The sequence below is a fragment of the Pezoporus wallicus genome, unplaced genomic scaffold (assembly GCF_028554395.1).
Source record: "Pezoporus wallicus isolate ANWC-B61680 ecotype Strahan unplaced genomic scaffold, APGP_CSIRO_Pwel_v1 contig_6665, whole genome shotgun sequence".
Taxonomy (NCBI): domain Eukaryota; kingdom Metazoa; phylum Chordata; class Aves; order Psittaciformes; family Psittacidae; genus Pezoporus; species Pezoporus wallicus.
This window is the reverse complement of record NW_026636967.1, coordinates 2,484,176-2,500,251: the sequence shown is the minus strand read 5'-3', so window position 1 is coordinate 2,500,251 and position 16,076 is coordinate 2,484,176. Positions and strand designations below refer to the sequence as shown.

At 41.5% G+C, this 16,076-nt stretch overlaps 1 protein-coding gene across 3 annotated transcripts in view; it reads left to right on the top strand.

Moving 5' to 3' along the window:
- Positions 1–2,163: 2,163 nt before the first annotated feature.
- BRINP3 (BMP/retinoic acid inducible neural specific 3) overlaps positions 2,164–16,076 on the top strand; it is a 209,431-nt gene continuing 195,518 nt past the window's right edge. For 2 of the 3 annotated variants that reach the window (XM_057402442.1, XM_057402439.1), the window contains exon 1: positions 2,164–2,379. In XM_057402442.1, the coding sequence (XP_057258425.1) occupies positions 2,306–2,379 (74 nt within the window). In that variant the 5' untranslated portion in view covers positions 2,164–2,305. Of the gene's footprint in view, positions 2,380–3,992; positions 4,142–16,076 lie in introns of those variants that run through there. The other variant, XM_057402440.1, reaches the window with a different exon arrangement.

Sequence of the window (16,076 nt, the reverse complement as noted above, 5' to 3'; positions counted from 1 at the left end):
TCAAGAAGCACAGTGATCTTTACATAAACAGGCTGACCTTTGTAACTGGCATTTTGTCAGGATGGGCTGAAGGTGGGAGCGGGAGGAAAGAGGGGAAGAGGAGCCTGTGCTACTTGTTGCTGCAAGAGAAATTGTATTCTAAGGCAAAGAGGCAAGATGGTAAGCCTTTCATTTTTATAACTGCATAATGAATCATACATATGCAACAGCTACTACACTTGAACACTGCATTTTTTTCTTTACTAACCATAATATCCTTCCTTTGGTCCTTTTCTCTCCTCTGCTGTAAAACAAAAAGACAATCAAAATTAAAGCATGCTGAATCATTGGTAATACCAGACCACTCCACAATTCTTTAGTAAAAGATATATATATATGTGTGCATATATATATAAAAAACCATGCTGACAGGAACAAACCAATGTGATGCCAGGGTAATCTTGGGTTTCTTCAGTTGCTGAAGATTGCTCTCACAACAGATTCTGGAAACATAAAACTGACAGAACTGCAAATGTATCGGAATGCTTCACACTGGAGCTTAGACAGGTAACTGAGAGAAGACAAAAACCTTGGTCAAAAAGCTCAATAGCAATTACAGTCTCTTTTAAAGACCCCACGCAGCACAATGGACAAGTGCTGGTGTATTACTGATGGTTACTCCATATTGTCCAAAGTATATACATCACATAGTCTATATGGTCACTGTAATCATAGGAAGCATGGTGTGTCATACATGCAGGGATGCCAAAGCTTCTGCAGGCCATTCCCTGACACGGATGGGCTTTCAGTTTACTAGTACCAAGCTCTCAGCCTAGCTATACATAAGGAAATACGTTTTTATTAGCCATAAACGCGAGTGGCTGCTTACAGCACATATGTAGGGGAGGGGGCACCAAGCTCCATAAATGCTGTCGCTGCCTTCCCCTCCCACACACACACCTTGAAATTCAGCACACACTCTGGAGCCGCTATGCGAGGACAAGAGATTTTTCCACCGAGCCATCTCGTGATTTCCATACAGAGAGCCTAGAAGCGCCGGGAAAGGGGGGATGAAGGGAGGATGCTTCACCCAGGGCAGGGAGGGTGCATGAGTGATAAGCAGGAACATTTCCGCCCATCCCTCACTCCGCAAATGCTTATCGCCGTGATGTCCGCCTCCCTGCATAGCTCCGAGAAGCCGGTTCCCGACGCAAGGGGCCCAGCCCCTCTGCTGCCTTTCCCTGTCGGGGAGGGAAAGCGGGCTCAGTCCGGGACAGGGAAGATGGAGCGGCCACAGCCGGGAGAGCAAGCAGGCGCAGAGTGCGAACAGGGAGAACCGGCTCCGGGGGAGCCTGGCTGCGGAAAAATTAATAATAATAAAAAATCTGAAACAAAGGCTTGGCCGAGGGGAGAGGGAAAGGCTGGGAGCTGGGGTCCTCTTACCCGGTCGATACCGCCGCTGTGGCTCGCTGGATTGCGGGTGAAGGAGGAGGAGGAACGGGAGCTGCGCCGCACAGCAGCCAGCTAGCTACCCCGGCCCCGTGCCGTGCCCTCACGGGCTGTGCCTCGGCCCCGTGGGCTGCCCTTGGCAGTGCCATGCTCTTCCCCAACACCCTTCCCACCGCCTCTGCTGCCATGTCGCCCCCCCCCCGGTGGAGCGGCAGAACCAGGTCCGTCCGCGCCCCGCTCCGCGACTCCCCGCGCCCAGCCGCGCAGGCGGCCCCCTCCTCCTCCTCTCCCGCCTCCCTCCTTCCCCGAGGGAGATTGGAGAAGTCCTGCAAATCCTGACCCCGGCGCGGGGAGCTCTGCGGGGAGGGCAGCTTCGGGCTTCACCCGGCGTCCCCTCCCTGGCGCCCCAGCCCGCCCCTCTGCCGCAGCTGGCGGGATGAGACCCGCTTTCGCCCCTCTCCGGACCGCCTAGGCTCTCTACAGCCTCCCACTTCTCGGTGCTGTCTTGTCATTGCTCTACCTGCCTTGGTAAAACCCATCTCTTCCTGCCCGCTGTTGAGATCCCACAGTTTGCTATCCTTTGCTTGAGGATCACTACCACCACCACCAAAAAGCCCACCCCAGCCCTAGTAAATCCTATCCCTCCTCTCAACTCTTCTCGCTATTCGGATTTCCTTCGCTTTCTCCTCCCTCCCGCCGCCCCCCCCCCCCCCCCCCCCCCCCCGCCCTTGGGTCTTGAGCCTCTCTCCCCGCTACACACGCACAGTGGCACGCACGGTGTGAATGGTTTCGTTATACTTGCTGTTGTGCTACACAGAGCTGCTGATGTTTTCCAAAGTCCCACCACCATGCAAAGCTCTCCTTTAGCTTGAAGCTGATGATCATGGACTATATGCTTAGAGTCGAGATGCATTTTGCTCACAGCCGCCTCGCTTCCTGCAATTTCACTCGGTAAGTAGGCTTTAATTCACGTTCAGGTTGCTTGTTTTCAGGAAAAACAAAGCAAAGCAACATCTCAATGGCCTCGCCTTGCTTCTGAACATTTCAGTATCCTGGCGGGCTCCACTTTCTAAACTCGAAGAAATTACGAAGCACCAATCCTGCTTGCCTACATCCATTCCGTACGTTAGTCACCGCTTTCGGCGCTGAGTTGCAATCCACACCGCAGTCTCACTCCCACAGTCTTTACTATCACCCTGCTTATTCATCACCTTTTATTAATGTTTTCATCAGGCACTGTACCTGCTACATTCTCTAGTTTAACCCTTGCAGATACAGCTGCTCTTATGGATGCTGGAAAGGCTCAGTATTTCTCCTCGTGTTGGAGGGTGGACAGAAATCGCTGGTGGTTAAGGGAGTCGTGAGCGTGTCTAAAGGAGTGTCTGGAAGTCTGCGTGGGGAGATAAAGTGGAAAAGTTCATTACCCTTTCTGACTCCCTGAAGAAGCTTGGATTAGGAGTGGGGAATTATTCTCCAGAAGGGATAGGAAAGGATTTCCAGGCTTAATTAAATCTGTCTTGTCGCTTGTGCTCGAAGGTGACAGCTCGCCGGGCTGCGCGGGCTGCGGCTGGATGGGGAAACAGCAGCTGCTCCTGCCCTGCCGCTCCTGCTCCCGTTTCACGCTGCTCCTGCCCTGCCGCTCCTGCCCTGCCGCTCCTGCTCCCGCTTCACGTCCTTCCCGCATTCCTGAATCCCGTTACACCTCCTGGTTTTATGTATCAGTATTTTCTGGAATACCTGCATTTTCCCCTGGCCTGAGGAGCTCAGCCCAACGTATATACGTACCTGCCGCGTTTCGAAGGATAGACTATCTTTTGAATCAAATAGGGGCTTCTGTACTTTGTAAGAAAAATAGAGGAGAGCACCAAGAAATAAATACTTTTTTATTAAAAAGGGGACAAGTGCCTTCAGGGCGCTATTTGTGTTTAATACTTCCAGTATTTCTGTATTTCTAATTAGCGGCAGAGATCCTCCCACGATCAGTAGCAGAAGGTAGGCAGGGAACATGTTACTTTTCACAAGGAGGTATTCACTGGGCTTTATTTAACTCTATCGTGTGGTGTGCAGGATAGGTGTGTGTGTGCGTGCGTGTACAGTCGTGTCTCCAAAGTAGTGAGTGCAGACATCACAAGGAAGGTGCTAAAGGCTTGCGAGCAGGTAGAGATGCCAGGAAGAGATACAAATTTATTGCCTGGTGGCAAGCAGAGGACGGGAAAGATCAGTGCCTCCTTCAATACCGTGCTCGTGAGAATGCTTCCCAGTCGCCTCCTTCCCCCCCCCCCCCCCCCCCCCCCGCCTCCAAATTGCTGGCTGGTGTAGGGAAAAGGGGAGTGAAGAAGCCCTTCAGGCGTGAGATCCAAAATTCATCCTTCCTCTAGATCTTCTCTACTCCCGGCAGCTCGAATTCCCCGTCTACTCCTCTTCTTATCTAGGCGTCCTTCTTCCAGTGTCTCTCCTCCAGGACGTTTTCCCATCACCGTCACTGCCGACCTGCCGCCCCTGCCCCCCCCTGCCCCCCCCCCCCCCGCACACACCTCCTCCTGCCCCGGGGCCCTTCGCACGGGACTCAGGTAGTGAAACAAATCCCAGCCATTTCTCCTGAATTATCCGACTCTGACGCTGCTGCGGCTGTGATCCTCCCGCACCAAGCTGCTCAGGAAAGTTTACTTGCAGTCATACCCTCTTCCCTTCCTAGGTATAGAGGATTACGTGGGTAAGTGCGTTTCAAAAGTTCTACCTGATTTTCAATACCCTTTTTTTTTTTTTTTTTTTTCCTAACCTTGGGGAGAAACAAACAGCCAAAACTGTGAGTCCTGAGAGATTTACTCGCTGTGGGAATACCTCACCCAGTGAGCATCACCTCGTCGTGCTAGTTAAATGGTAGCGCTCTGCAGAAGAGATTTATGTGCCTATCAGCAGAATATTTCCCGGGTTTAAGAGCACTCTATTTTCCCACTGTGCCGACGGGAGTGAGAGATGGTAGGACACAGGATGGGGGCAGCTGAGTTGTTTAGATCACAGTCACTGTAATGGATGGCAGTAAAACGGTGCCTGGGCAGTAAACCTGACACAGGTTGGACCGGGTGGTGTTTCTGTGCGAAGCAGAAGCCAAGAGGGGGACACGCCAAAACCCTTGCATACAAACATCAAATAAATCAATGCAATTAATGTGGGCTTAATGGGCGATTGCAACAAGCAAGCGTGAGGTATGCTGAATAGAGAAGATTGTCATTAGCCTTGACGGTTCATTTCCAGCGTTCAGCCCTCCCAGACTAGAGGATACCCTCATATCGGGCTGGATGACTCAGAAAAATACCGGGATGTCAGGTAGGAGCCTGGCTGTTTTGCTTTGCTCTGGCTGGTTCTTTTGCTTTTTGTGCAAAACACTGGTAGTGTGATGCCTCCCAAACCCCGTGGCCCATTCCCAAGGGAATGGTCCCAAACAGCCTTCATTTAGGTGTCCAGACTACCTGCTTGTCTGTCTGATTTCACTGCCAAGGATTACCTCTGCTTCCTCTGCTACCTTCATCTCCCCTGGAGCTGTGTGGCTTTGGGACTCCTTTTTGGCCAGGAGTTAATTTCTTAATTTTAACTATTGCCAGTGCAAGGCAAACACCCAAGGAGGGGGCTTTGTTGAAGGAAACACCTGTAAAGATGTATGTCAAAGTCCAGCCTGACTGGTCATCCACCCGCACTTAACCCTACATTCAAGTCGTGCTTGTCCTCGGGGCGAGGTACCATGGGGGGGGGGTGTGGGGGGTGTGGGGGGTGGGTGCTCTACTCCAGCCTAGAAAACACCCATGTGTGCAGGCTTGCCAAGGCTGCCGACAGCGGGGAGGGAGAGATACTTGACCAGAACCAGTTAATCAAGGGTTGCAGGGTGTTCCAAGCATGATCTCCGTGTCACCTCATAGATGCACTAGCCAAGCCTAGGCAACAGAAGCATGAACTACATGTAGCATGGTGTAAAAAGCAAGGTAAAGAAAATAAGGCGTATACTGTATGTTGGAAGACGGGAGTTGGGCTTCTTTGGGCTATCATTTCTGTGCTATTTAGAGACCATCCTGCATTTAAAAAGGTAAAAGCTTTGTTAACAGCAATCTGTATTGTTGTTCACATCTGAATTCAAGTACATTTTCTGTGTACCTTTCATTAAGTATTAAAACTGTGTAGTGCACAGAATGGGAAGAAAGTGTAATATGGTATGATTCACTGTTTGGGAATCCTGTCGAAAGACTATGTCAGTTTCAAGTTGCAATGATTTCTTTTAGAGATTAAGCAAGTGTATGCATGTGAAGTAAATTCATGACTGGCAGAAGAATGTATATGATAAGTGAAGGATGTTCCATTGTAGCATCAAAATCAGTCATGGATCCATATCAAATGAAGGCCAATATGAGATAGATCTGATTTTGAAAAAAATATGTAGAGTATTTCAGGAACATGTATCTGACAAGAAAGTCTGTCAGAAGAAACAAAAATAACTTATTTCCTAGAAAAGCCCGCATCTAACTATTTAAAAATGTCATCATAAAAGAATGCTATAAAAAGAAGCGAATTCAAAACCTTATAGTCTGCATTTTCAAACATGAGTGACACTGACACATTAAGTACGCAGAAACAAAGATAAGATGGCCCTACCTTCATTTACAAGATAAAAGAAATAAATTCGTAGGAGCAATCCATTTAGATATCAGACTTTACAGACTACTGTCAATGCTCAACTCCAACCGTACATGTAGTTACTTCTTTTAAATATGTGCTCTATCAACTTTACTGTATTCTCAGAGACCTAGCTTTGAGAATAGAAGCATTTGACTTCTGTCTCTTCCTCTCTGTATTTCAGTGTAGCAACCGAAGTGTAGTCTTAGATGCTGTGGTGGTGCTGTCTAATTATCAGAATTCCATAGCAAAACTACCTACAAATTTTTGCCTTCAAACATTTTTCTCTAAAACATGTACATAATTAAAGGGATGGGGCGTGGGGTGGAGGCACAAAATATGCTATATTTTCTGTAAGCTGATCCACCTCCAGTGAGAGCTAACTTCCACAACAGACACTGAGTTCATCAGAGTTGCTTTGTTTGGGGTGCTTGTTCATGAAATACTGAAACACTGTGAACGAAAATGTTAACTAGGAAACATGGAAACAAGCAGCTGGGTGTTCTACAGATCTTGCTGCAGAAGGCAGCATTTGTACAACAAGCCAACAATAAAACTTGAGGATCTTCAAATGATATAATGGCCCCATTTCATCCTCTTCTATTTTTTCTACTATGGTCTGAATGCTGTTGTGAAGAATCAATTACAGAAGTCTACTCATTGTTTACACCAATGTGTGTCTGAAAAGTTATTTCTTTAGTCACATACATTGCAGTGACTTTTCACTCCTCCCAGCCCCGGGTAGAGATGATGATTTATGAGGCTAAAATATCTTTTACTCCATTTGGATTAATTTGAAATTCAGTAATCGTATCTGACTATGATCAGTCTAAGAAATTTCTTGTTTGAGATGCAACACCTACTGAAAACAAATGAGAGCCCTTTTCATCAGCAAGCTTGCTTTTTCAGCAGTTGTTGAAAATCTAAATGGAAAATTGGAAGATCAATCAATTTCCAAAATTTTTTGCTTAGAAGAAAAAGGGAGTGGTAGAAAGTATTAGGTGATACTTTCTGGAAACATTAAGGGTTTTCTAGCCATATGCCTAATGAAGCCCTTTCTTGTTCATTCATATGAGAGCAAAATCATTGGAAATACGTTTTGACAAATTTAGCCAAATACTCTTTTAAAAAGTTGTATTAAAGAAAACTGTCATGCTAGACTGCTGCAGGTAGCCTAACTTGCAGCCAGTCATTTTATGGGGAAGTTATCTTACTTTTCTTCTTGATCTCACCGTTTACCATCATAAGAGAGAGCACTTTTCAAAAATAAAGTTGCAACCACATTCTCTTTGTAGCATTGTTTTCCTGTTGTCCAATATGTCTGCTGTTCAGTGAGGGTCTGATTTTGTACGATTAAAAAAGATCAGAGCATTGTTCTTAACTTCGCTGAAAGCAAGATCAATTTCCAAAATAATAATTTGGAACCAAAATCAACCTCAGATTTAGAGTTAAAAGAAGAAAGCATCATGAAGATACATGCTGCATACTGAAGAATGTAAGGCTTTGCATATCTTGGGTGAAATAACATTAAAATACCAAAGAACTGGAGGATTTTTAACCTGATCTTATGTCAATTTAGGTCTCAGTTCTCTATCATAATTGATAAATCAGCATTTCTCTATATGAAATTGAGGAACATTGAGAGCTCTATTTTTTGAAGTGCCCCACTGAGCTGCAGGAGTTCAGTATCTTGTGACTCAAGTCATCGTACTGCTGAAAAACCATAATGTGAATAATTTGGTCTCTTAGCTCTGAAATTAATCATTTATGTGTACCATAGTAAGTGTGCATACATAAACATAGTTTGCATATACATATGTATACATAAATATAAATATGTATGATTTGCACTATCCACCCCTCCACACACATGGTTTGGTATAATTACTCTTTTGCCCTATCTCATATCATGTGATCAATTATTTAGCACAGTCTTTTTCCCATCTCCTATTGAAAGTCTCCACTTGCTCTGTGTGCCACTGATGAGGTAAGAAGGACATTCTCTGCAATGTTAAAGTTTTTCATGTTTAACTAATAAGCCTCTCACAAAGGCCAAGATTTCGTTTCACCTTCAAAAGATTGACCAGGTATATATACTGTTAGCTAAAATAAGACTATTAAACTGCAGTGCTTTCTCTTATAATGAGGTGAGCTCCTAAGACTTGTCAGTCAGATACCTTTACTGTAGCAGTTACATTAATGATGATTAGAAAATTCTACTAATTTGCAGTAACACCTTCACTGCCATGCCTATCAGCACTTGATTAATGAGAAAAGTGATTTCTTAGGTATTTATTATACATTGTCAGGTAAAGGACCTAAATCTGGGGAATCTGAACGCTACTCTGTACCTTTAATCCCTTAATAGTCATGTCTACTGAGAACTCTGTAGAGCTAAATTAAGCTCTTTCAGCACACATAAATCTAGCAGAAATAACAAAAAACAGCTGGTTAACTGAACATGGATGACCACTCTGAAGTCAAAAGGGATTAATAAAATACATTTTAAATATATTCTTCATATATTCCCTCCCTCCCTCCCCTTTCTCTATTTGAAATCTCTATTTTCAAAAAGGATTAACATCACTGGTAAAAAGTACTGCTGCATGCTGGAAAACAGTATTGTGGATTAAGATGGCAGCCTAAGAGTTTACTTTTAATTAGCTATTTTTCACCTAAAATGTTACTGAACCCTGTTAACAGTTTGGAGGACAGACGGAACAAATCTTTATTACAACAAGTTTTCTCTTATATAATTTTGTCTTGGACTTTGAACACGAAAATTTACATACATGTAGCTTATCTATATATGCATACTTTAGATTCTTGACAGTGATCATATCAGCACCTGTATTTACTTACAGTAAAGATTTAAAAACAGTGCAAGCAAAAAGAGTTCAATCAATTGTTCTTCCATCTTGAACTGTTGGATGATCTGCGGGGCAGGGTTTATACCCACCACTTTTCCACAAGAATGTGCAGATGCTCAGCATTTTTTGGATTAATCACCTTATTCCTTAGTTTTGTACCAACATTTCTTATGAATATGGTTGTTTATGTAAAGCAGCAATATTTATGCATGTGGAAACTCATCCTTCTACTAGCCTCTGGAGATTATGAATTTATTTCACATAGAGCTATTAGCTGGTGATGGCCATTAGTCGGTGATGTTCCCTTTTTTAATCACTGCTCCTGTGGGATATGAATCTGACTCACTGGCTTAAAAAGTAAAAGCTTTAGTAACTTACTAAGTACCCTTTAAGCTATCTGTTAGCACAAGTTTATTAGATTGATTCACATTAGTTGAAGAGACAGTAGTGGCTTTTTTTTGAAATGTGCTCTTATTCTTAAAACAACTTAATTCCTTCATGCTGGTTTGTCTTGGACAGGCAAATTCTAGAACACTTTTCCCCCCACACCAGTCTTTCTGGAGAAAAAAAAAAAGGCTATAATAAAGAAAGTCTATGTTCCTCATACTTAGAGAAACTGCAATGATCTGTAATCTCTAATAAACAGACTGTGTGTCTCTTACTCTGAACTATATAAAGATACCAGCTGAAAGTTTAAAGCTTTTCAGCATTATCTTAACACCTTTCTACTAAATCAGAATGTGTTTTTCTATGGGCTACAGCAAGAAATAGTGATAATTTTTTTAGTGTACTAACATGGTTTTAGACTATCACGTAGATAAAAGACAGTAGGGAGATTGTAATTTGTGATAAAACTTTAAACCCCAGACTTTCTTTCTGTGTAACATGATGTTCACAAGAAAAACATCTTTTAACAGACAGCCTTTTTTTTTTTCTAATTCTGTATTTTTTTCTAAACTTGTCAAAAATCAGGACTTACAAGGAAGCTCTGGTGTTACATGAGATAGCAGGCTGCCCGCTACATGTGACATAATTATTACTTGTACAATCAAGTTTTGTGTATTATCCATCTTGAGGAGCAACTAGGTTCAGACTGGCTTGCTGAAGCCTGTATCTTAGGTCAGTCAGCCATTAAGTCCCCACTCTTACTATAAAAAAATTAATGGCTATAACATGAACATTTAAGAGGATCTGGCTACTGCCCATATAGCTATAGGCTTAGAATGTTGCAGCAAAGGGACTTATGAAAAGTCACATAGCAGTTTATGGTAGGATCTGATGTAGAATTATGGTCTCTTGAATTCTCTGTAAGTCCTGTCTAAAGGCTTGCATAACAGGAAATAAGTTGTTTCTGACAGGAGAACAGGCGCAATGTATGGTTTTTTTTTTTGTGGTTTTTCTTTTCTTTTTTTTTGTTTTGTTTTGTTTTGTTTTGCTAGCATAAATAACTTGGAGTTTAGGAACCTGAAAACTATTTTAAACATCCGTTTACACCAGCTGAAAACAAGATACATCATCTGTGAAATCAGATGTAAAATATGCTATGAGCTCTGGAGCACTTTTATCTCAAAAGGCATGATAGAAGAGCAAGCCAAAACCATTACCATTCTACTAGATAACAGTGTTAATAAATAAAATATATGTAATCATGCATTCTTATTGTAATGTATCAGAAAAGTGCACTGAAAGGAAAATATCATCCCATTAGGTCTTTATGGAGATTATTTCTAACTACTGGTCTAAGCTGTAACCACTTATTTTCACATGGAAAATAAAATCAAGAAAGGTGGAAATCCTTGATCAGATATCACTTAACTAAAATTGCAGGACTATATCTCATGCCTGAGCCAGAGCTCCTAAACTAAGAAATGAATTCTTATAAATATCCAACCCCCCCCCCCCCCCCTTATTTTTGTGCTAACATTTCAAAACATAAACAGGATTATGGTTTAGGTTAAGTAATTCTGAGGGCATGGAAGCACATGAATCTAGGCTGTAAACTAGATTTTGTAAATACGTCCGTATTACAGTCAATAGAGTTCAATTCTTCTTTGGCCCTCTTAAGACCAGAGAACAGCTACGCAGCATTATTTTTTTCTCTTCATTGCTGTACAAACAATATTAGCACTTCAGCAGCTTCAAAAACCTGTTTTTGTCTGAGACTGACAATTCCTTTCCTCTTCATCCTTTTTTGAAGGTTTGTTGCAGAGTCTCCAGAAACAGAAATTTTAAGTAGCCACAAAAATAGTCAGCCACTCTGTTAGCAGAATGACCAACTTCATTTTATGACTTTTTTTCATCCAATAATTTGAAGTTACTCTATAGACATTAATTTCCTGAACAGAAACTATAATTAAAGAAGCTTAAGGGACTTGTTAATGTTTATACGGTAAAATTACAACTATAGTTCAAGGTAACTCTGCTCCAAATACTCTCCTTCCTCTTTAAACTGAATCTTCTTCAGCTCAACAATTTGTTGAGCAAAGTTTCCTTTCACCCCATCTCAGTTTAATATAAGTTCTTCTGCATTAGAAAAAAATCAGTTATATCTGGATTGGTCCTCAGACTTGAAAACCTAAAAGCTTTAGTGTACAACCTGTAAATAGCTGCTTCTTCCCATTCTAGATGATGACAACTGAAGCAGCCCAGGGTTTTAAAACTGGTAGAAGGATGAAATTAAACAGGTAAAAGCTGTTTGTTACTCTGATGTGGTTGACTGGATATAGGTATCTTAGATGTGTCTTTTCATAGCTGGTACTTAGTTAATAAATTGGGCCAGAAAAGTGTCTGGGGACTAATAGTTATAGATGAAAAAGAGATACAATACTAGAACTAGTATTTCATGACTTTTCAATGATAGTTTAATACTTAATTTTAGGGTGTACTCTACAAATCTTAAGGACCTACTTAATTGCCATTGAAACATACCCCCCATTCTAGCAGTGAATATTAAACATTTTAGGTTAAAAATTGAGTTTAAAAAAAATCTAGTAAGCTGGCATGCAAGCTTCTAAATATGTCTCCTGTTAGGATTTTTTCCAAACTCAAATGCTCCAGTATGCAAAATTTTATGTCACAGTGACACGTGACAGCTTGTGCCTGAGGAAATACTGGACCAGGAACTCTTCATATGCTATTCTTTCCTTTTTCTGTAGCACAGACCCCAAATGTATTCAAAGAGAGCTTGTTCTGTTTCCATTCTAACTCTTTCATACCATCAGATGTTTTAGCTGGAAATTTTTGAGTTACTTGGCCGAATGTTTATCTTAACTTGTGCAATGGGAGGGTGATTAAGGCTGAAATGTCAAGTACATTTCTACATGTACAGTTTTTTTTTGCTCAGTCCATATGCACTCATGTGTTTGGAAATTTAAAGACTTTATCCCGTATGAACTTTTATCAATGCTAAAGCACAGCGATCCAGTCTAGAGCAGGTTTAAAGCTCTCAAAGCAGCTTTTTTTTTTTGTTTCCTGTGGCTTTGTGGTATCCTGGATATCAGTGGTCTGAAACCCAGGGCTTTGTCAGGGTCCTGTTTTAGCTGTTCCAGAAATTCATTTGATTTTGTCTCCTTATGTGCTGATGGATTTTTGTCTTCCAAGGGCTTAGGTACCAGCCCCTATCTAAAGATAAGGAATTGAGACACTGTGAAGACGGGGGGATTCTTTCTCTCTGTTGTGCACCTTCACAATTTACGCTTGATGCTTTCAAGTGCTTTCATAAACCATGCATTCTGCCTTTACATGGTAGAGAAGAGTGGCTCCTCATGGCTCATGAGTGCAGAACGAAGGCTAAAGCAGCAAGTGTCTGCAGCCAAGCTAGGCGCCAAGCAGTGCCACAGCGACCTCCAGGCAAAGATCTGTGCAGCCAGGCCTGAGGTCCAGCCAGCAAGCCCAAGCACCATTGAGGGCGCTGTGGCAGTCACACCAGCACCACTCATGCAGAGACCGAAGGTACAGCAGACCCCAGCCAGCCTCCAGGGTGGGCAAAGGTACCAGATGAGGCTGGTCAGGATGACTGAGGCCTGTTTGTGCACTCAAAGCCCTGACAGCTAATTTCTTCCCTTCAGTATATTTGTTGAAGGAATAGATTGACTTGTTAAGGCAGAAAGACTGAAATTGCAATTTGGGGACACTGCCCTTACGTTATCAGTTAAAGCACATAAGGATCCATTTGCACAGGAGGATAAACTTAGATTAACAGATTGAAAAAGTGCCTGAGGGAATTTATACATCATGATCTGGGCAGCAAAGGAAAAAATTAGGTCTTCTACAAATATCAGGCATTAAAACAATTACCTCAGTACACCTGACAGCCAGTGCTTACTTTGAGGGCTAAAGAGATCAGCACTAGCTGTACCGGGATGCAATAGAAATCATGTGGGTGCATCCAATTAAAGACTCACAGGCACTTGCTGGACTGAAATTCTGCAAGGACAGTGCATAGACCTAGGCACATTTGTGTTCAATAGCTATAACCTGCAGCAATCAACTCTCATGTTCCAGACAGACCTGATGATGGCTGCAGAGGTCAATCTGACATATGCTCTCTTTTTCTGTAGGTGCATTTTATATTTCTCTTCTTCTCTGATGACTGGCATGAGGAGAAAAATTGCAGGATTGTTAAAAAAAAAATACAGAGAATCAGAGGTTCTTTTGTTCTCTGTTTCGGCTTTTGAGAACATAGTTACAGGGGTCTTGTCCTTGTTTCACATAGCAAAGAGAGAAGAAAGCTGAAATCCAGCAGAGGACGAAGCTCTATTTGATCAAAGAAAAGATGTTGCTTTAGGTTGCACACAGTCAAAGCAGATACCAGGACCTGATATGAGGACCCCACTTATTTTTAAGCCTAGAACATAGAATTTATTTAAGGATGTTAGACATCGTAGAATTATTTTCTCATTTCATATTTGCCAATGCACCTACTTTTGAGTCTCTGCTCAGGACATTTCCTAGGTCAGGACTTATTGTAGCTCATGACAAATTACAGAGAACAAGCTGATTAGACCCCCTCATTGAGAATCATCTGCTGGCAAATATATTTTGTCTATCCAGATGCCTCCTACTTCTTGTGTAATCACTTACTATAACACAGTGTTCTTATGAGTAGGTCCTGTAGTGCTTTACAAAGGTAGACAACTTGATCATTACACATCATGCTTCAGATGATGAAGTAAAAGCAGAGGTATAAAGTGATAAACTCAGGGTCTTGTAGCAGATAAGAGTAATCTTTGATACTCAGATTATTGTTTTATTCTTTATACAACATTTTTTTTCAAATTTTCAGTGTCAAAATAACTTTGAAAAAAATGGTTCTGATGTATCTTGTCTTTTATGAGCTTCTCTGTTTCCCATTCAGCTGCAGTGAGTAAAATGTTGCTTCTTGACATTGATTTAAAGTTGATATCACTGGTAGCATTCCTTAGAATTTTGTGTAATAGTTAGAATTAACTTCATTCCTTTTTTCCGTGACGTGCAATGTAAAATATCAAGTGTACCCTGTTACATCTCTTATCATACTTCATCAAAAGTAGTAACTTTGAAAGCCCTAAGGCTTATAAGTGAGTAGAGACATGGAATACCAAAACCCTCAGAAATGATAAAATTATGATCTTACTGAAATCTAACCACCTGCAAACAGAATTTTGTATTACACTATCTGTTCTCAGATTTTTTTCTTTGTTTTTAAAGGGCTATATACTTATTAATTACTATATGGATCAGTTCAAAAAAGCTAGGCTTTGTGTTTTGCATAAAAATGTACTGCTTTAGAGACATTAAGGTTTCTAACTCTTGTGGAGAGATGAACATGGTGTTTCCTGATAAGTTACTTATTTCTTTCATTTGAAAGGATGTATCTGAGAATAACAATCTTAAATTTTTATTCCATCATTATGAGAAGTTACAGCCAGGAGAATCCCATGTCAGCATAGAGGATTCTCAACTTGCAATGGAGAGCTTGGACGTTTCAGCATTTTCATGGAATTCTAGTGAACATAAAAAAAAAAGTCTTCAGAGAGACCCTCATCTTCTTTATTTCTGCTGTCAGAAGGATATCTCTGTGAAATTCATAAGGAAAGAGGGATTCACAGAGACAAGGCTGTGCTCCTTTCTGTGGTGCTGAGAGATTGCAATGGCACTGTTCCATGTATAACAGAGGAGAGAGCACCTCAGACCAAGGCCACAGTGCTTTCCAGACTTGCATAACAGACAGAAACATTATGTTTGTTTTGCACTTGCCAGTGCTCTATTCTTGGGTGATATAAATGCATGGGTTTTACCAGCCATCAGCACCCTTTACATGTTCATAGAAGCTAAGGCTTAGCCATGGGATTTCCAGAAGTCACTGAGTCAAATTAATTTGCATTATTGCTAGTGAGGAAACAATATTTTTCTAACAAAGAATTTAGCCCATTATGCTTCTTGACCTCACTTGAACCTCAGAATTTAGAAGAGAAAGTACTGAAAACTTATTAGAATTTTGAAGTGGTAACTGGGTGAAACCCTGGAGATAACAGAAAGTAATTGTGCTGAGCATCTATAATTGATAGTTGTCCTCTAACCTAGCTCATCAAAGAGGTGGCATATTGACATGACAGTTTTGTTTGAAGATGTCTTCTCTACAGTGTCTTCTCCACTTTAAAATCTTCCAGCTCTGTTACTTAACAGGTGTTCGTTTATTTTTCAGCTCTCACATCCCCCACAAAAACCAGCAGGTACTCTACTGCAAATTTAATTCAGATTGTTCCTCCCTGGAGTTCTGTGATGGCTGTTGCAACTCCAGTCTTTGTATGTTCCACATGCCTATAACAGTATTTGAAAAATGTTTTCAGTACATTTGAATTCATTAGAGAATTTGAATATTAAAATTCTGAGATATTTTTCACACTGTAACCTTAGGAAAAATGTTTAGGCTGGAATTTTCTAAATGATTTTTAGTAGGAAATACACATTAAAATCCCTCTAACAGCTAAAAAAAAAATCTTAGTCTTGGTCTTTTCATGTCTCAGTTCCTTATTTGTTAATTTGAGGTAAAAGTTTACCTCTCAAGGGTGTTATGATAATTAATGTTATGCAGACTGATTCTACAATGATAACACAATATAGACAAGTGGATAA